At 47.7% G+C, this 21474-nt stretch overlaps 1 protein-coding gene and 1 long non-coding RNA gene across 3 annotated transcripts in view; one reads left to right on the top strand and one right to left on the bottom strand.

Annotated features, from left to right (window-relative positions):
- The window catches only part of LOC132712215 (uncharacterized), an 18846-nt gene extending 2830 nt beyond the window's left edge, over positions 1–16016 (bottom strand). Inside the window, exons 1-2 of one of the 2 annotated variants that reach the window (XR_015729835.1) lie at positions 15928–16016; positions 1552–1692 (exon numbers count right to left, since the gene is read on the bottom strand). This is a non-coding gene — a long non-coding RNA (uncharacterized LOC132712215). Of the gene's footprint in view, positions 1–1551; positions 1693–8469; positions 8701–15927 lie in introns of those variants that run through there. The other variant, XR_009622884.2, reaches the window with a different exon arrangement.
- Positions 15198–21474, top strand: part of SHISA9 (shisa family member 9) — a 233236-nt gene continuing 226959 nt past the window's right edge. Inside the window, exon 1 of the mRNA XM_087878407.1 lies at positions 15198–16037. Coding sequence (XP_087734533.1) covers positions 15379–16037 — 659 coding nt within the window. The 5' untranslated portion in view covers positions 15198–15378. The remainder of the gene's footprint in view (positions 16038–21474) is intronic.

The following is a 21474-nucleotide window of genomic DNA, read 5'->3' as shown; positions in this document are numbered from 1 at the left end:
GACTCTGTAGTTTCTTCTCCAAACCCCAAAAACTTTAACCTTAAACTGTCTACTGTGGACCTCACCCCATTCCTAAGAGGTCTGTAAGGGGCGTGCATAAGCGCACCAGCGTGCCTTCCGTCCCTGTCCTAATATTCCTTTTTACTTACTCTTTTCATATATTCAAATTATGTTTATACTTTTTACCTGTAATCTTATATGTGCTTGACAAATAAATAAACTTAAACGAATAAAATAGAACTTTGAGGGAACTTCAAGCCTCGGAGTTTTCTTTCGTTGGGGGGGGGTGTTACTTGGAAACCTGACAGGCGTGTTTATCATTCCATGGGATTGCATTCAACAGGCTTTCCCTCATTACGTTCGGTGGGTTATTATCTTTCACATTCTAAACTGCATTAGGCGCGAGAGTTTCTTTGCATTGATGTGTGGCAGCGATTGTGCGTAGGAGTATCTCCCTGGCTGAGTCGCACACCGCACTGTCAACGAAGCCAACCTCTCTCTTTACGTAGATTGTGCTTCGGCGTTGATTTAGAGGATTTCAATGAGTTTTTATTCTACTGTCCAAACTTCGTGCCCAAATCCCACTCCTGGCTGGCCCCGCCCACCCCTCCCAGGAGTCCCCACGCAGCCTGTTTTGGATGCAGGTAAGTGCAGGGCATGCGCGGAGGCTCGGGGACGGCGAGAAACGGGCCTACCAGAAGCTCAGGAAGGCCAGAAACGGGCCTGTTTCAGGCCTCCAGAGGGCCTCCGGAGCCTGGGGAGGCCGTTTTCACCCTCCTGGAGGCTTGACAAACGCCTCTGGAGCCCGGGGAGGGCAAAAAAAAAGAGCCTTGGTAATACAGTGGTCTAAGGCACCCTGTTTTTAAGACCAGATGCCTTCAATTACTGCAGGTTCGAATCTCGCCAGGCTCAAGGTTGACTCAGCCTTCCATCCTTTCTAAGGTAGGTAAATTGAGGACCCAGTTTGTGGGGGCAATAAGCTGACTTTGTATAAATATACAAAAGGATGAAGGCTATTGCTTAACGCATTGTAAGCCGCCCTGAGTCTCCGGAGAAGGGCGGCATATAAATCAAATTTTAAAAAAAACAAACGCCCCCCACCATGATGCAGGAGGCTGACTAGGCCATGCCCACCATGCCCACGCCCACCCAGAAACCGGGCAAAGAACCCCTTGCTAAAATTTTTGAGGCCCACCCCTGCCTTTTCCCATAGGATTATTTCAACCGGGTTCTTGCACAACACTGGCAAAACCTTTCTCTCTTCTCGAAAGACGGAAATCCCCTCCCCATGAAAGCCATTTCAAACTGTCCCTATTCCCACCTGGCGTAATTTATCCCGCCGGGCAATTTGCTGGCTTCTTCCTCTGCCAATATTTCATCTCAAAAATGCATTTCTAAATTAAACAAGCACTTCCAATCCAATTTTCAGTTTAATTGGATTTCCCTCCGGTGAGGCAAACATTTGATTTTTTTTTTTTTGATTCTATGGTCTTTGAAACACCCGGGCTCGTGGCCGAGTTCTCTGGCAGACCGACGTCAGGAGAGGCTCACCTTAGAAGTCACTCAGGGTGACCCACTGGATCTCCCCGAGGCGACAGCAAGAAGACCGGAATCTCGGCTTCCTGTCCATTTTGTTCTAGATCAGTGAACCGTTGGGAGCTCTCCCTGGCCGTTGCTGGTCACGGAACATCACTGCCGCGTCAAGATCGAAGAGGAGAAAGGACAAAAGTCGTTACTTTCATTTGGAATTGTAGGTTGGGTCCCTGCAAAAGAGCTCCGGTGCATTTCGCGATTGTTCAAGGTTATAACAGCGCTGGAAAATAAGTGATTTAGGATCGTTTTTTTCACATATTGCAGCATCCACAGAGTCATGGGATCAGGGATGGGCTTCAAAAATTTTAGCAAGGGATTCTCTGTCCGGTTGCTGCGTGGGTGTGGCCATGTTGGGCATGGCCATGTCAGCCTTCTGCACCACGGCGGGGGGGGGGGGGCAGCGTTTTTGCCCTCCCCGGGCTCCGGAGGCTTTCCTCGAGTCTTCGGGAGGGCAAAAACGGCCTCCCCAGCGTCTGGAGGGCCTCTGGAGGCCAGAAACAGGCACGTTTCTGGCCTTCCTGAACTTACGGTAGGCCTGTTTTTCTCCCTCCCTGAGCCTCCGCACGTTCCCTGCACTTACCTGCATCCAAAATGGGCCGCAGGGGGTCTCCTGGGAGGAGCGCAGTGGGGTGGGCAGGGCCAGCCAGGAGTGGGATTTGGGGGTTCTCTGAACTGCACAGAATCTTAGCTAGAGGTTCTCTTGAATCCCTGCGAACCTCCAGCAGCCCACCCCTGCATGTGATCGAAATTCAGGCTCTCGGAAACTGGCATGCACTGTCCTGGGTCTTTTTCTGTGGGTCAGAGGGGGGCAGAAATTCCAACTTGGGGTCTGCTTCAGCCTCCTGGTGCAGGGCTTTGGGCGAAGGCTGGAGGGAAGTGCCGCTGGTGGCGAAGAGCCGGAGGACTTTGTTCCAGTGGGACTGCATCATGGCCTGGAACTAGCTGACCATCTCAACCCGCTGAGCCTCCAGGCGCCGGTACCTGACCTTGTACTCCCGCAAGTCTTCCCTCTGCTTGGAAAGCCTATGCTCCTATTCCTCAGTGAGGTGCTTCTGCTGAGCCTCCTTTCCGGTCAGATCCGATTTGAACTGAGCTGTTTTGCCAACTCTTTCTCATGGTGGCTGCTTAGCTCCAGCAACTGCTTCCTTTTGGGGCCCTAAGGAGCCCGGGTAGAGGAAGCGAGGAGTGGCTGGGAGGGGAGGGGCAAGTAGAGGCCAGCGAGGTACCCCTCGATGTGAGTGACATCGAGTTGGCCATGCCCACACAGTCACATGACCACCTAACCATTGTTGTGGCTCCGTTGCCTGAGCCTGGGCTATCGACAGATGCAGACTCTGAGAGTCAGGGGGAGGAGTCGGCAAGGCCTCCCTCTCCAGGACCCTCCTCTCTGGCAATGCCTCCGGAGGACACCGAAGGCCAAACGATAGGCACAGAGCCAAGCACGTCCCCGCAGCCACAGGTAGACAGGAAGATAAGTGCTGGCTGGACCCTCGACAGAGGCCCAGGGAGAAGCGTGCACAGCAGAGGGGAAGGTGTGCCAGAGATTAGCTGAGTCACTGGACCACACCCCACAGGGTATAAATGTGGGTGTGGTGGCCGGTTCAGTTTGTGACGAGCAAAAACTGGAAATAATCCATGATCTCTGCGTTACTGGACTTTGCCTGCTTTATCGGACTGCATTTGGATTAATCCTTGTATTGTTGAAACTCTGCCTATTTTATCGGAATGCTTGCAGTCTAATCTTTGTTTTGTGTGAGTAAAGTCTGAATTGGCAGCTAGCCACTGGGTTGCTGCCAGCTTTATCATCAAAGAGTTTTGTCGTGTGGCTTATTAACTCCGGGCCGTCTGTGGGGATGTGCGCGTGGTACGGGGACAGAACAGCCATGCCCACCCAGCCGGTCATTAGGCAGATCATATTAGTGGTCCGTGGAATTTAGAATGATGAATTGAGTGGTCCCCGAGATCCGAAAGGTTGGTGACCCCTGGAGTAGAAGACCTCCAAGGTCCCTTCCGACTGTGGTATTCTATATTTGCTGCCATGGTTGATAGCACTCTAGGTTGCTCCTGACCATCTCCAATTCTTGTTTTCTCTTTAGAAGATGGATCTCCTTCCGAACCAAGCATTGAATCTCATCAGCCGGTCTTTCTATCTGCTCATGCTACCTTTGGGATCTCTAAGGAAGAAAGATGGATGCTCCAGAAGTCCAAATATCTTTACTTGGAAGTCATTAGGTTTTTCTTATTTTATTTTTTTCCCCCTCTTGCTCCAACATTTCTCATCGCTTACATCTTTATTATCTCCCCCCTCCCATGTCCCTCACGAGCTTTTCCATGGAGCCGGAGATCACTAGCAGAGCTGTAAAAGGGAGGATGGCACGTTAATTCCTTCATTTGAATAATTAAACATTTAAAATATTCCCTCCATACTTTTGACGGTGAGCTGCGGTTTCATTATTCATACTCAACCCTCACTGTGTAACAAAATAGGGGAATTAGGAACATAATTTTCAGCACTTGGAGAGAGAAAAATGTTCCTTGCCACACATCCATTTTATTTGTCCTTGGATAATATTTCTTTCTGCTACCCCTTTCTCCACCTTCAGCAAATTACAGCATCAGAATATTTAACTTTCCTCCTGCAATGAATACCTTCATTTTTAAATACAGGGCTGAACCACAGAATAATCTCATAATTGAGTAAAATTCAGGACATGCACGAACAATTGAGCTGCTGGACACTCAGTCGACAGGCACAACATAAACTGCCATTTCCAAGCCACAACAACTGAGTTTAAACAATATATCCTTTGTTCTTGACATCAAACAATGGCGATAAAAGAGATATTTCATGAGAAGCACTATATGAATGTAGAATTTTTTTAAAAAACCTGCTGGAAATGCATATCTTTTTTAAAAAAGAAGAAAACTGATCGATGAGCTCAGAAAATTATATTTTTTTCTCTAAATCGAAACCAAAAATCTAAAAATCTAAGTCTAATTCTAAATCTAAATTTAAGTCTAAGACTAGGGGTGCTAGATATGGTCACTGGAATATAGAATTAAGGATAGAATAGAATAGAAATAAGGATAGAATAGAATAGAGTAGGGGTGTTGTGGCTCCGTTACCTGAGCCTGTGTCATCGGCAGGAGAGGACTCCGAGAGTGAAGGAGAGGAGTTGGCAAGGCCTCCCTCTCCAGGACCCTCCTCTCTGGCAATGCCTTTGGTGTCCGCCGAAGGGCAAGAGATAGGGCCAGAGCCAAGCACGTCCACGCAGCCACAGGTGGACAGCGATGAGGGAAATGAGTCTTGGCTGGATCCTTGGCAGCGTCGCAGAGATAAGCGCGCACAACAGAAGAAGAGGCATGCCAGAGATTAAGCTGAGTCACTGGACCACACCCCACAGGGTATAAAAGGGGGTGAGGTGGCCATTCAGACTCTGTAACGGACAAAACTAACTACTATCGAGTCACATTGCATCTTTGGAAAGAACATTATCTGCCTTGGATTTAATTACAGACTGGACAATTCTTGAACTGTGTGTATCTTGTTTATGAGTAAAGTTCTTGGCAAGCAGCTACTGGGTTGCTGCCAATCCTCTTATCAGAAGAATTGTTGTCTGCCAGTTTATTTAACCCCCGACTGTCTGTTTGTGTGAGTGTGTGAGACAGGGACAGAACATCGGGTACTATTCAGCAGTTTCTGACAGGTTCTGGAGAACCGGTAGCGGAAATTTTGAGTAGTTCGGAGAACCGGCAAATACCACCTCTGGCTGGCCCCAGAGTGGGGTGGGAATGGAAATTTTGCAATATCCTTCCCCCAGGAGTGGGGTGGGAATGGAGATTTTGCAATATCCTTCCCCCAGGAGTGGGGAGAGAATGGAGATTTTGCATTATCCTTCCCCCAGGAGCAGGATGGGAAAGGGGATTTTGCAGTATCCTTCCCCCAGGAGTGGAGTGGGAATGGAGATTTTGCAGTATCCTTTCCCCTGCCATGCCCACCAAGCCACACCCACCTAACCAAGCCACGCCCACCAAGCCACACCCAAAGAACCGGTAATAAAAATATTTGAATTCCACCACTGGGTGGCCTCATAACCCGATGTCCCATTCAGCTAGCCAGACGATCGTCTCTGGGGTTGCTTCGTGCAGATCTAGGGAACCAGAGAATGCCCATCTTGCACAATATGTTTAATAGTTTGCACATCAGCACCACAATCGCTACAAGGGGAATCTTTCCATCCCCACCGCTCTAGGGCAGAGGGTCAAGACGGAACCGCTTCGCTTCTTTCAAACCTTAATGCTTTCCAACTTGCCAATGAACTGTTTCATTTGTTGAAAAAAATTTTTTTTTAAATTTGATTTATATGCCGCTCTTCTCCGGAGACTCAGGGTGGCTTACAATGTGCTAAGCAATAGCCTTCATCTTTTTGTATATTTATACAATAAGTAAGCTTATTGCCCCCACAACTGGGTCCTCAATTTACCTACCTTAGAAAGGATGGAAGGCTGGGTCAACCTTGAGCCTGGCGAGATTCGAACCTGCAGTAATTGCAGGCAGCTGGTCTTAATAACAGGGTGCTTTAAACCACTGTACTACCAAGGTTCTTAAATTTAAAATGGAAGAGGAAACCGTGAAAGAAACAATGATTAGTTGGGCAAAAAAATTTGGACATAATATTCATTTGGATCAATGGGATAGATTATGGGAGAGAAATTACAAACTAATGATGTCAGCTGCTTATAAAGAAAAATCTTTACAAAATGTTCTACCATTGGCATTTGCCACCAGCGAGATTGGCCAGGATGTTCTTGAATAGGTCTCCAAATTGTTGGAGGTGTGGACACAAACAAGGGACATTCTACCACATGTGGTGAACTTGTCCTAAGATTAGGAAATTTTGGGGCAAGATTAAAAAATGGCTGGATGAAATAACAGGGCAGAAGATATTAAGAAAGCCGGCATTGTTTCTCCTGGGTATTCTGGAAGGGAAAATGCAGAAAAGTATACAATATATCATATTACATATACTAACGGCAAGTAGAATTGTGATAGCACAAAATTGGAAACAATCAGACAGCCCTCCAGATCAAATCATAATTTAAAAGAATATACGAATGTGCAGAGATGGACAGATTATCTATGGTCATGAAGGAGAGGGAGGACACCGAGTACTATTTAATATGGAATACATGGTATTCCTGGTTGGAGAGTAAACATAAAACTTTAAGGGATGTTTTTTGTTACGAGATCGAATTGTAAATAGAAGTCAAGATAATTTAGATAAAGATGTAAGTTTAAGATAGAGGTATTTAGAAGTAGAATTTGTGTAAAGACGTTAAATAGGCTAGAGATACCGATGCAGAAAAGTTGTTATTAGTATTGAAAATTGTTTGTTTTTGGTTGTTTATATTTTTTGGTGTTTTTGTGTGTGTGTGTTTTCTTGCTTTTTTTCTGTGTATTATGTTTCTTTTTGTACTGTGTATTTTAATCTTTGGAAATTTATATTCCAAATAATATAAATATTATTTTAAAAAAAGAAAAAAAAGAAAGTAGTTTGGATGATTCCTCTCTCTTAAACTGGGTAGGTATTTTAATCCAATTTAGTTTAGTTTCAGGTGACAGAACCTTTTCTCCTGGTCCTTTTGTTCTGGAGTCCAGAGACTGCTTTCCTTCGAGCAGCTCCATCCGGAGGACAAAAACAGCAAAAACTAATTTATGTCCTGAGTTGAAATACTAGAACATGCATGATTTCCCCAGTGCTGCCATTGTTTTCAGCCGGCTGACACAATTCATGTAAGAGATACCAAAGCAATGATAGATATCTCCTCCCGGGTGGAAGATGATCTTGGATTACACGGGGTGCGGGAGGGAAGAATTGAGTTTCAGAAAGTCGAATTGAAGGGCAGCCCAGATTTTACTGAGAAGGTCAGCTGGCAGGTCAAAACACTAGAGAGAGAGATTTACAGGGAATCCTTGACTTACGACGGTTCGTTTAGGGACCGTTCACAGTTACAACATCACAGAAAAGAGAGACATAGGGCCATTTTTCACCCTTACAACTGCTGCCAGCATCCTCATGCTCATCACCTGATCAGGATTTCCATTGCCAAGCAAGAGAGTCGTTAAGTGAGTTGCGCCCCATTTTACGACCTTTTTTTGCCACAGTTGTTAAGCAAATCGCTGCCCTCGTTAAGAATATATCATGCGGTGGTTTAAGCGAATCCAGCTTCCTCTGTTGAGTTTGCTGGTCGGAAGCTTTCCGTCTGGGAAGGTCACCAGCGGCGATCATGTGATCCGGCAATCGGTGATCACATGACACGGCAACAGTCATAAATACAGGCTGGGTGCCAAAGCACCCAAATTTTGATCACGTGGGATACTGAGAGACGGCTGTAAGAGGAAGGACCGGTCATCAATCTCTTTTCTCGGGGCCGTTATAACTTTGAAGGGCTGCTAAACGAATGATTTGTAAGTCAAGAACAACCTGTACAGACGTTGAAAAACCAAGTGGAAAAAAAAAAATTCAAAATCAGGCCAAATGTCACCATTTGCTTTGACTCATCCCCCCACCCCCCTCTTTTCAGGGGTGGGCTTTATACATTTTAGCAAGGGAATCTCTGCCCGGTTGTTGGGTGGACATGGCCATGGTGGGCGTGGCCTAGTCAGCCTCCTGCACCATGGCGGGGTGGTGGTGGGCATTTTTGCCCTCCCTGGGCTCCGGAGGCTTTCCTTGAGGCTCCGGGAGGGCAACATCAGCCTCCCCAGGCTCCGGAGGCCCTTTAGAGGCCAGAAACATGCCCGTTTCTGGCCTTCCCAAACTTCCAGTAGGCTTATTTTTCACCCTCCCTGAGCCTCTACATGTGCCCTGCACTTACCTGCATCCAAAACGGGCCACGTGGGGACTCCTGGGCGGGGTGGAAGGGGCCAGCCAGGAATGGAATTTGGGGGTTCTCTCGAACTGCACAGAATCTTAGCTAGAGGTTCTCACGAACCCCCGTGAACCCACAGCAGCTCACCCCTGCCTCTTTTGGGGAGGGTCACCCCCTAGCTGGCATCCAAAGTACCAGGCCTATTTAAGAGAGAGAGAGAGAGAGAGAGAGAGAGAGAGAGAGAGAGAGAGAGAGAGAGAGAGAGAGGGAGAGAGAGAGAGATGAAATGAAATCTCCCTGCTTTTGTTCAGCTGCTTCCTTTCTCTCTCCTCCCTCCCCTCAATATTTCGGCCCCTGTGCCTTTCCTCCGAGAACGCAGTTTGCAACTCCAGTTATCACCCTGGAGACCAGCTAAACAAATCTCTCAGAGTTAATTCAACTGATATTCTGCAGATTGACTGGATGCTAAACAAGGGAAGAAGGGGGGGGAAGGGAAGAAAATCTGTTTTGTGTGTGTGTGTGTGTGTGAGTGTGTGAGGTTTGAATTCTACATGGTTTCCCATGCTTTTCCATTTATTTGCAGGGCTCTAAGAAAAAAGCAAAAAAAACCCTACAAGATTGTACTCACCGGCGGCTTAATGTGGGGAATTCTTCTTCTTCTTCTTTTTTTTTTTAAAAAAATCATATTAGAATTCATTTTATTAACAAAAGGCCTCTGAGACCTCTTCCGTGCTTTGTTCGGGAGAGAACAGATATCCTGAAAGAATCAAGAAAGCTCAGAAGTCCTTTATTAAGTTGTAATTTTTTGGGGGGGCGGACGGGGAGGGAATCTCTATAACAGTGTTTTTCAACCTGAGTGACTTAAAAGACGTGTCGATTTCAACTCCCAGAATCCCCCAGTCCAGGGGTGAAATCCAGCAGGTTCTGACAGGTTCTGGAGAACCGGTAGCGGAAATTTTGAGTAGTTTGGAGAACCGGCAAATACCACCTCTGGCTGGCCCCAGAGTGGGGTGGGAATGGAGATTTTGCAATATCCTTCCCCCAGGAGTGGGGAGGGAATGGAGATTTTGCAATATCCTTCCCCCAGGAGTGGGGTGGAGATTTTGCAATATCCTTCCCCCAGGAGTGGGGTGGGAATGGAGATTTTGCAATATCCTTCCCCCAGGAGTGGGGAGGGAATGGAGATTTTGCAGTATCCTTCCCCTGCCACGCCCACCAAGCCACACCCACCAAGCCACGCCACAGAACTGGTAGTAAAAAAATTTGGATTTCACCATTGCCCCAGTCCGCATGTTGGCTGGGGAATTCTGGGAGTTGAAATCCGTAGGTCTGAAAGTGGCTGAAGTTGATAAGCAACTGCACTAAAGTAGCAATAGCACGTAGACAGTGGTGGTATTTAGCTGGTTGTATCCGGTTCGAACGAACCGGTAGCGGCAGCTGCCAATGGCTCTGCCCACCTGTCCAGACATAATCACGTCCCATTTATCCACGTTTTTGACACTCTGCGAATGCGCGGAAGGCGCACACACTCACATTTGCGAACCGGGAGCGAACATAAGTGAATACAACCCCTGCACGTAGACTTATATACCACTTCATAGTGCTTTACAGCCCTCTCTAAGGGGTCCCCCAACCTCTGGGCCCCAGACTGGCACTAGTCCGTAGCACACCAGAAACTGGGCTGCACAAAGGAGCGAAACCCTGCACTTGTGGGATGTGGATAGGCAATGTGCGAAACCACACTCCCTCCGGTCCACAGAAAAACTTCTTTCCACAGAACTGGTCCCTGGTGCCCCAAAGATTGGGGGGGGGAGCTGCTGGTTTACAGAGTCAGCATGTTCTGGTGGGGCCTGGTGGCTCAGCAGACTGATAGCATTGTGATTAATACCAGCTGTCTGCAATTACTGTAAGTTCGAATCTCACCAGGCTCAAGGTTGACTCAGCCTTCCATCCTTTCTAAGGTAGGTAAAATGAGGACCCAGTTTGTGGGGGCAATAAGCTGACTTTGTATAAATATACAAATGGATGAAGGCTATTGCTTAGCGCATTGTAAGCCACCCTGAGTCTCCGGAGAAGGGCGGCATATAAATCAAATTTTTTAAAAAAAGTTTGATATTCTGTTCTGCTGTGATTTGCTTAATAACCGTGCCCCCCCCCCGCAAAAGGTAATGTTACTCACTTAACAACTGCCTTCCTTAGCCATGGAAATTCTGGTTCCAACAGTGGTCATAAGTCCAGGGCTACCTTTACAGCAGAAACAGCACTTCAAAAAGAAAGAAAGAAAGAAAAAAAGGAAGGAAGGAAGGAAGGAAGGAAGGAAGGAAGGAAGGAAGGAAGGAAGGAAGGAAGGAAAGAAAGAAAGAAAGAAAGAAAGAAAGAAAGAAAGAAAGAAAGAAAGAAAATCAAATGAGGTGTATTTTTTTCTAGTGAGACCGGTCTAACAGTATGCTCCACCCCATAATTGGCTAGACCAGGTTGGCCTGATAGACAGATCTCACCCAAGCCCATGGTTTAGAGCAGGAGTCAGCAACCTGCAGCTCTGGAGCCGCATGTGGCTCTTTCATCCCTCTGCTGCTGCTCCCTGTCGCTGGTCGGCTCCACAATTGATAAGGCTTTTGGTTAGGACAGGTAGAGGAGAAAGGATGCTGCGGTAGGAAGACTCTCTATGTTGGGGGAGCTGGACTTCCAGTTGGCTCCAGAATTGAAGGGGGGGGCTTCCGGTTAGGACCTTTGTGACTCTTTGAGTGTTTAAGGTTGCCGACCCCTGGCTTAGAGGTTAATACATCTACCTAATGTGTGAGCAAGTTCGAATCCCAGAAGGGTCTGGCTAGCTGATGAGAGCTAAATAGCTTGAAATAGATCTATACTAAGTCCCCCTTTGTCGGTAAACATAAATTCATCACAATGAGGTGATTTCATTCTTTATAACGATTGCCCAGGTAGAGGAATGATTATTTCTGGATTTGATCCTGAAACAGCCATTCGTTTCCCTAGAAATGCTCGGAAACCTTGGAACGTGAACTTGATATTAAAATATAGATGTTTTGGAATAGTGATTGCCGTTGGAACGCGGAGCATCCCTGGAGAACGAATATTCCATCTATAGCCCATTACACTTCACTCAGCTTTCAGTTCAGCTCATAATTATGGTGCCTTAATTGATTGCCCCATTCTTCTTGCTACAACAGAACTCTGCTGCCTGGGCTGAAATATAGAAGTAATTTATCCCAGCACCTTTTAAGTTGGCTGTAAGAACAGGATAACGCCAAAGAGTTCAGGCTGGATGCTTTTACTTTGATCCATCTTCCTCGTAAAATCTTTCTCTGCGGAGACTTGGTAGAGGTTCTGCTTCCCTTCTGGATGGAACTGCCAAGCCAACCTCAATAAGAAGGATCTTTATCAGTCTGTTGCAACAATCTCAACAAGAAGTCGTTTTGTGCTTAGCTTTTCCAGATCCATTTTGACAGATCTGAAGAGTCCCCAAACCACAAGCAGGGAAAGTGTAAACCCTTTTCTACTCATTCTCAGCCCTGCAAATTTTTGCATTTTGGGGGTGGGGTGGGTGGTGGTGGTGGGGGAAGAAGGAATACCGTTTTGCAAAAGGAAAGTTCTAAAGGCTGACCCAAAAGGTTAAAATTTAAGAGAAGAAGAAGGAAGGGAGGGAGCAAGGAAGGAAGAAAGGAAGGAGAGAGAGGGAGGGAAGGAAGGAAGGAGAGAGAGGGAAGAAGGGAGGGAGGGAAGGAAGGAAGGAAGGAAGGAAGGAAGGAAAGAAGGAAGGAGAGGGAGGGAAGAAAGGAAGGGAGGGAGGGAGAGGGAAGGAGGGAGGGAGGGAAGGAAGAAAGGAAAGAAGGAAGGAGAGGGAGGAAGGGGAAGGAAGGAAAGAAGGAAGGAAGGAGAGGGAGGGAAGGAAGGAAGGAAGGAAGGAAAGAAGGGAGGGAGAGGGAAGAAGGGAGAGAGGGAGGGAAGGAAGGAAGGAAGGGGAGGGAGGGAGGTACTAACCACACCTGTTGAGTTTGGCTGTTACAAATGGTTTGATTTGAATGCTAAAAAAAATTCACTAATAGTCACTATTGCCAGGAAGTGCTTTCTGGGTAATTACACAGTTTGTCAATCAAATACTAACTCCTTTTTTTTTTAAATTCTTTTCTTGTGCTAGTTTGGCATGGCAACCTAAAGGTAATTTAGCAAGTTCCATCCTGGTTTTCAGAACTAATCCCAATGCCTGGATTCACATACAGTTGCTCCTTACCTGAATCACCTTGGCTTAGACAATCTCTAGGGTAGACTTCAATCCCCCCCCAAATTTTGGGTGTTGTAGTCCTTACACTAGAAAGTCCACCGTTTGGAAAAGTAAACCAAGCACTAAAACTAAGTGCTTTCAACCGATGGTAGGAAGAATGGCTGGCTGAGGAATTCTGGGAGTTGAAGTCCACACATCTCAAAGTTGCCAGAATTGAGAAACATTGAGGTAGAGAAAGACATGTTGGAATGATGTCTTAAATTCATGCATAAACGCCCACACACTACCTGTACATTCTACCTTTACTATGTAGGACTACATACAAACCGAGTTGCGAAACAGGCTAGATCAGGCTAAAATGGGTTGGTTAGCTTATGACTTGCATCTACTGGAAACCTGACCATTGTCTCAAGCATGTTGTGTGAACCAGGCCAATCATGAAGTCACGTGATTGTAAACCCAAGGAAGAATATTTGCAGCTCAGGGTTGAACTCACACTGATGATGTTACTTAGGTTGGTAATGAAACGTCTGCCGGAAAACAAGACAGGTGTTTTTTTTAAAAAACCTGGCTTTAAAGTGATGTAGGAACCTTGATATCAGCATGCTAAAAAGCAGAGACATCACCCTGCCAACAAAAGTGCGTATAGTCAAGGCGATGGTTTTCCCAGTTGCAATGGATGGCTGTGAAGGTTGGACCATAAGGAAGGCTGAGGGCCAAAGAATGGAGGCCTTTGAACTCTGGTGCTGGAGAACACTCCTGCGAGTCCCTTGGACTGCAAGACGATCCAACCGGTCAGTCCTAGAGGAGATCAACCCTGACGGCTCTTTAGAAGGCCAGATCCTGAAGAGGAAACTCAAATACTTTGGCCACCTAATGAGAAGGAAGGACTCTCTGGAGAAGAGCCTAATGCTGGGAACGATTGAGGGCAAAAGAAGAAGGGGACGGCAGAGAACGAGGTGGCTGGATGGAGTCACTGAAGCAGTCGGTGTGATCTTAAATGGACTCCGGGGGATGGTAGAGGACAGGAAGGCCTGGAGGAACGTTGTCCATGGGGTCACGATGGGTCGGACACGACTTCGCAACTAACAACAACAAGCAACCTTGATGTATTCTTCCCTCTGCCTCTTTTAGCCACAAGCAACACTCTGAGATTTGATTGACAGATATGCTATATTCACCCTAGACATGCTCAATCTGGATTCAGAAGAAACCCATTTCTAGTTGGGCACAATACACTGACCCACACATGACGCAAACAGGAAATATTTATTTGCATGTCGGGCCAGGAAAAACCAAACGGAGGTTAACTCTGATCAAACTTTGCATTTTTTTTTAAAACCCAGTTTGTTGTCTGAATCTTGGCTTTGACTGGTCTGGGGTCAATTTATGGGCCAAAGCCTTTCCTTCTTTGGTCCTAAGGCGCATTATCCCATTCCTGCTTCTCCTTGATCCAACACCCCATCCCTCACCTCACCCCAGCCCTCCCCGTTGCCACCGCTGCTCCTTCCAAAGGACCTTGGTGGAAGGTTTAAAGGTGCCAAAAAAGTCACTTGGAAAGAGACTAGAGGCACCTCCCTCTCCTCTCCTCTCCTCCCTCTCCCTCCCCCCTCTCCCTCTCCCTCTCCCCCCCTCCCCCATCAGATTGCCTCTGGCTCTTACTCCCTTCTCTGCTGGTTTCCTTCTCTATCAGCAGGACATGTGCGCGCACGTGCGCGTGTGTTTGTGTGTGTTTGTGTCTCTGCGTGCGCCTTAGTTGGAGGGGGAGAAGCAGAAGAGGAGACCCACGCTCTGCTCCCGACTCCCATGCGGGTCCTTTTTAGGGAAGCTGCAGCAGCCCAAGTCTCCGCCCCTCCTCTTTGCAGGGAGGGAGGGAGGGAGAGGGGGGGGCCGCGTCTCCTAGCAAGAGAGTTTTCCTCGCTGGAGAACTTGGCCAGCGCTCTGGCGGAGAGGGGTGTGGGGCGGTGAAGGTGGCGCCGGCAGCCGGAGGAGGAGGAGGACGAGGAGCGGGGACCCTCAAAAGGGAGAAGGCAGAGAGAAGGGACCGGACTCTTGTTTTTTTCCCCTTCCTCGACCCTCACCCCATCCGCTTTCTCTGCAAAAAAACACAACCCCCCCACTCCCCATTCCCTTCTGTCTCCAACCTCCTTCCCTTCTCTCCCCCTCCCCTCTCCGTCTCGCGTTGGGGTCTTTTGATCCCCCCCACCTTTCCTCCCCCCACCTCAGCCCAGTTGCCCCCTCGTCCCCCCTCCCCCCTATTCTGGCCACTCCTGCTCCTCCCCCTCCCCCCCTCCTTCTTTCGGCCACTCATTCACTCTCTGGGTGCCTCTCCACACTCTACAAGTGCCGCCGCTTCACACTTCCCCTCCCCAGCTTTGGAAGCTGTGAGAAGGTGGGAAGAGGCGAGGAGGGAGGGGGGGGTCTGGCGGGAGGGGGGGAGGAGGAGGAAGAGGAGGAGGGGGTACCCCGCCCCCCAACCCCGCATGCTCGGCAGAGGCGGCCCTGGAAGGCTGGCGCGGAGCTGTCCGCGGTGCTGAAACCCCGGAGCTGTCCGCGGTGCTGAAACCCCGGAGCTGTCCGCGGTGCTGAAACCCAACCTTCGCTACTAAACTGCGGGGGGGAAAAGCCGAGCGGAAGGGCGCACCAACGGGGCCTGCCCAAGAGAGACCCCCTTTATGTACAATCCTTGGCGCAGCGCCGGAGCGTCGGGAGCCTTGAATTGCGGCGGCGGCGGCGGCGGCAGCGGCGGCAGGGAAGGCAACCTCAGGTGTCCTGGTGGCGCGCTGCTGCGAAGGATGAAGGGCTTCCTCCGTTTGGTTTTGGGCTACTTGGCAGCAGACCTCCTCCCCCTTCTGCTGTGTCGGGCGCAGGAGAAAGTCGGGCAACACCTGGGCAGCATCGTGATGCTGTTCGATTCCGGCGGGAACCACAGCCGAACGGGTGAGCCGCCACCCGCCGACGCCTCGGAGCCGCCCCCCAGCCCGGAGGCATGCCGGGGCTACTTTGATGTGATGGGCCAGTGGGACGAGGCTTTCAACTGCAGCGTCCGCGGCTACCCGTTTTGCTGTGGCACGTGCGGCTTCCGTTTCTGCTGCCAGGATCAAAAGAGACGGTTGGACCAGGAGGTCTGCACCAACTATATCAAGCCCCCCTGGCTTAACGGGCGCAAGATGACCAACCGGCCCATGGACTCATCCCATGACCCCACCCGCGACAAGACCAACCTCATCGTCTACATCATCTGTGGGGTGGTTGCTGTCATGGTTTTGGTGGGCATCTTCACCAAACTCGGGCTGGAGAAAGCACACCGGCCCCAGCGGGAACACATGTCCAGGTAAGCTGAGCTCCATTTCCCTCCTCCTTCCTTTCTGGGATCCTCCCCTCCCTTCCCCTCCCCAATTCACTCCACCTCCTCCCACCCCGATGCCATATGATGCCATATGCCACCTGCCGCAGGCTTGTTCTGCTGTTTTTGCCTTGGGGGCGGCGGCAGGAGGGAGAGGGGGAAATCCCAGCCACAATGGGGTGAGCATCTTCTCTTTTTGGAGTGGGGGGGAAAAAAGGAAAAATAGAAGCATGTCCCCTCCTTCAATTTTGGAAAGCTTCCATAGAGCCTTGGAAAAGAGGGGGGAGGGGGCTCTGCAGGGGGCAGTCAATCCACACCCCTTGTGCGATAGCAGCCCAAGAGCTCCTCAAGAGTGAAGAGGACAGGAAAGAAGTCACATGCACACCTGTGCACTGGCAAATGTTGGAGAAGCAGCAACAATGGAAACCATTAAGGATGTTGGGTTAATGTAACCAGAATCACGGATAAAAAATTTCCCCATTGCATCTGTTGGAACTCTGTAGGGTCAAATGCTCTGTGTGTGTGTGTGGGGGGGGGGGGACAAATCAACAGTATGCCCATCCACCAACACACACGTATACTCACACTTGTCTGCAAACACACACACTCACACACACACACCCCTTTATCATCTTGCTACTTTGGCTCCGAAAAGTGGGGAGGGGTGTCTTTCCTCTTCATTCCCAGCCACTTCTCCTTCCAATCCAGAGCCCAGCAAAAGCAGAGATATACCCTAACCTAGAACCCATCAGATCAACTAACCGTGCCATTCCAGACGGTCCGATTACAACTCACAAAAACCCACCCTGGAGGTATCAACTTGTACAAGCTTGGTCAGTCCCCACGGTAGAGATAGTGATGCTTGATAGCATGATAACATCACACATGCACACACATTCTGCTGTCTGATAAGAACAGGCGCTGGGTGAAAAGCAGCGTGTGGATGAGTTTGTGGTGCACGGATTTATTTCAGAGCTATACCCACTGAGCAATGGCTGGCTTAGTTCGAACCTACCCTCCCTTCTCCATTGCCAAACAATGCTGCTGGGGTTGAGCTGTTTGTGAGTCCAATCACTTCAGAGGCCGAGGACCGGGCTGTTGTGGCCTGCTGCCTCTTTCTTGAAATTCCACCCATCGCCTTCCCAACCGAATTTTTCCCTCCCCACCAAATTTTCCCCGCTACCCACCAGGCCGTGATGGCAACAGGAGGGACTCAAAGTCGCAATTCATTTGTCAAGTGATGGGGTCTGTCTGATTCATTATGCTAATCCCCAAACACATGAAAGCAAAACAGATGGGGAGAGACATTTTTGTAGATCAAATAAAAACAATTAAAAGCAAAAAGGAGGAGGAGGAGGAGAGAGAGAAGCAAAGCAAATCGCTTCGTTGGAGGGATAAGAAGCCTCGAGAACCTGGGTGCTTGGTGGTGAATGTCTCCATTGACCATTGGGTTGGGTAACAGGGTTGAGAACTGCAGCCCATAATCAGGTGGCTTTTCCGTGCTCCCATTAGATGGATATCAGCTTATGGAAGAAGTTCTCAAGAGGGATGATGGCATCACCAGAAAATGTTTTTTTTTAATGGGCGCAGCTGAAATGAGTGATGGCCGGTCAAGGTTCTTCATCTTCAGTCAATCTCCCTTCCCATTGTCTGTCTGTCTGTCTGTCTGTCTGTCTCTTCTTCTTCTTCTTCTCCATTCCCCCAACACCCAAGATGGACTAAACACCTGGCGCACCTTTCCAGCCCAGGATCTTGCTGCTTGCTTTGTGATTAACAGCTTCCCCCTGCATTCAGGCACCCAAAATAGTTCTCGGAATGCATCACCCATTCCTTTCACTAGCAATTATTTGCTATTTATAAACTGGCTGATGGGCGATCATCTTTTTTTTTTTTTTTTTACTACCAAGGAGAAAGCCTAGCGCAGGCATCACGAGGGACCCCCAAAGCTCCTATGATCTTCTCTAAGGTTCACTAATTGGGGGAGGGGGGGGAAGGGGGAGAGAGAATGAGAGAGACTCTCCCTCCTCTTGAAGGTAAGGAATCTAATCCGCTAAATCCAGGCCAAGAAAGTTATAAGGATGCCTTTTCGGTCTTCTGCTTTTTTTTTTTGAAAAGGTTGGAAAAAATCCTTCCTTCCCCCTCTTTGAATCTCTGCGTTCCCGTAGTCTCTATATTATATCAATACAAGGTATAATGTATGGCATTTGGGTCGCCTTACCATGTTATTTGCTGAAAGGAGAAAGAATTGGAACTGATGCGTTTACACACGCCCGGCAGTAAATCTGAGTTTCTGGGTGGTTAAACAAGGCTCCAATTTTGATCCGTTTGCTCCTCTGGGATCCTTTCTGCTTACTTCTCCCTTCCAGAGATGACCCCCCATTCACCAAATCCTTTTTGTACCCTTAGGAACGACTCCAGAAATCAGAGGCGAGACTGTATCCATTACAAATAGCCAGGTAAGAAGGAATTTTAAGTTTTAAGGGTGGGTCAAAGGCCAGTCAAGATCTGCTGTCAGATATCTCTGGCAACTTAGATCAGCAAGGATCTCCGAGAGAGAACAGCAAAATCCAACAAATCGATGCATGCCTGAAAGAAGTGGGCTTGGAATAACCAGGAGAGATTGGGATACAAAAAACAAAAGAAAAAAAGGAGTAAAATACATTTTGGAGCATCTGAAGAAATTCCTGACTTCCGTATAGTCTTAAAGATATTCTGTTCCGAACCAGTTGCTTATAAAAATCTGTCTTGGTAATTGAACCTTTCCTAAAAATCCAGCAAAAGGAACATTCTTCCATTTTTTTCTTTCTTTCTCCATCATCGTAAGGCATGCTTTGCCTATATCCACGGCTGGTTGTTTCCCAAAAGCTTAACTTTTAGAAAATAATTTCCTTTGAGACGAATGGACTTGGTTTGGGTGCTTCTGCGTACAATCCTTACTGAGGACTAAAGAAATGAATGGAAGCTATGGTGGCCCAAACAGGAAACCTTAAACCAGAAGAGAAGCAGTGGAAAGCTTTTCGTAGGATCTGTTGTATGATTACTACACTACCGTCCTGAGATCAGTCAAGTAAAGTACATTATAAGCAACGTCTGTAGAGAGTCTCAGAAGGGACATGGTGGCTCAGTGGCTAAGACACTGAGCTTGTCGAACGAAAGGTCGGCAGTTGAGCGGTTCGAATCCCTAGTGCCGCGTAATGGAGTGAGCTCCCGTTACTTGTCCCAGCTTCTGCCAACCTAGCAGTTCGAAAGCACGTAAAAAAATGCAAGTAGAAAAATAGGGACCACCTTTGGTGGGAAGGGAACAATGTTCCGTGCACCTTTGGCATTTAGTCATGCTGGCCACATGACCACGGAGATGTCTTCGGACAGCGGTGGCTCTTTGGCTTTGAAACAGAGATGAGCACCGCCCCCTAGAGTCGGGAACGACTAGCACGCATGTGCGAGGGGAACCTTTACCTTTACCTAATAGAGATTCTCAGTCATCTAGGTCAAAGGTGCTTTTTTTTGTCTCAAGAGGCAACTGGACTTTCTTGTTTTTTCTTTGAAGACATTTTGCTTCTCATCCAAGAAGCTTTTTCAGCTCTGACTGGATGGTGGGGAATGGAAGGATTTTTATAAGCAACAGTGAACTGCTTCTGAACAGAATATCTTTTAAGACTATATGGAACTCAGGAATTTCTTCAGATGCTCCGAAATGTATTTTACTCCCTATTTTTTTTTCCATATCCCAATCTCTCCTGGATTTGCCATACTCACTTCCTTCAGGTGTGCAATAGAAAGGAGATCTGTTGGATTTTGCTGTTCTCTATTGGAATCCGAGATTCCTGCTGATCTAAGTTGACAGGGATCTGACAGCAGATCTTGACTGGCCTTTGACCCACCCTTAAAACTTAAAACTCCTTCTTTACCAGGTAACCGGCCATTTGTAATGGAGACAGTCTCACTTCTGATTTCTGGAGTCGTTCCTAAGGATACAAAAAGGATTTGGTGAATGGGGGCATCTCTTCAAACCTGAATGGCAGAGTTGTGAACAAGTCTAGACTGGTGTATATCCCACATTCCATCTCAACGCTATCCAGTTAAAGAGTCCACAGGTCAAGGTGTTGAGAAGATGATATTGACCAAAATAGTGTAGGATCTCATGCCGTTTGCAGTGGTTTGGATTAGAAGACCTCCCAGGTCCCTCCCAACTCTGTTATTCTGTTCTGTTATTGCAGAAGCAGATGTTGGGTTCCTTGTTGGGAAGCAGATGTTGGGCAGACCAAGGCAGAACTTAATCGAAACCATCCTACAGTTCCTTGGCCTCTCTAACAGCCAGACATCTTTCCATGACAAGTTTCACATTCTCACAGTGTCCAAAACTGTTGCAGGACTGCATCATTCACGTAACCTATTTTATCTGAATTACTGAATTAATCCTTTTTCTGGGTTGCCACTGCAGATGTGCAAAATACAGCCTAACTTCACCAAATGAAAAGGGGTTCATTCACAGGTTATGCCTCTTTCTCTCGGGTATATTGTGCCTCTTTCTCTCACGTATATTGTGTGCGTGTACGTTTGCATGTGTCTGTTTCTCTCCACCATCTATGTAGCCTAATCAAGGTTAATACATACCAAGGCTTGTATGGAGGGGAAAAAAAAAATATCAAGGCTTCATCTGACCTGGTTAAGCCATTAAGTGAACACGGTTGAAAGATAATCATTTTAGGCTGAAAAAGGGCAATTTATACAACTCCGTCTGCCTTTTTTATTATTATTTATTGAAGTTATTTAACAGCTTTTGCATTGATCCCAAGCTTAAATGCCTTGCTGGTGTTAAACACATCGTAGCAGAGGTGTTGCATGGCATTTACCTGAAATAAATCACTTCCATTTTTCAGTTGGCTTGTTTTAATGCTGGTATAATTTTTTTTTTAAAAAAAATAAAAAATAAAAACGGCTGCAAGAAATTAGGTGTTGGATTCCCCACCCCCCCACCCCTTTGAGGCTTCCCTCCATCCAAGTTAGCTTTCTAGACTCGGAGACCTAGAAAGCTAGAACCTATTGGTATTTTGCAAAGGTGTGAAAACCAGATCTTTAGGAGAATGTATGGAGATAGACTAGGAGGTGGACATGTGGCATCGTGGTGCAATAGTTGAGAAGCATTGGCATTCTGTTTCTTCTCTGTTTTCTGCTACATTGCTTATTTTCAACTATAATCAGCCAGTGGGGAAATCCAAATTTTTTTTACTACCGGTTCTGTGGGCATGGATTGGTGGGCGTGGTGTGGCTTGGTGGGCATGGCAGGGGAAGGATACCGCAAAATCTCCATTCCCACCCCACTCCAGGGGAAGGATACTGCAAAATCTCCATTCCCTCCCCACTCCAGGGGAAGGATACTGCAAAATCCACATTCCCTCCCCACTTCAGGGGAAGGATACTGCAA

This window comes from Pantherophis guttatus, chromosome 14, assembly GCF_059756535.1.
Source record: "Pantherophis guttatus breed Tessera chromosome 14, ASM5975653v1, whole genome shotgun sequence".
Taxonomy (NCBI): domain Eukaryota; kingdom Metazoa; phylum Chordata; class Lepidosauria; order Squamata; family Colubridae; genus Pantherophis; species Pantherophis guttatus.
This window is presented reverse-complemented; position numbering and strand designations above follow the sequence as displayed.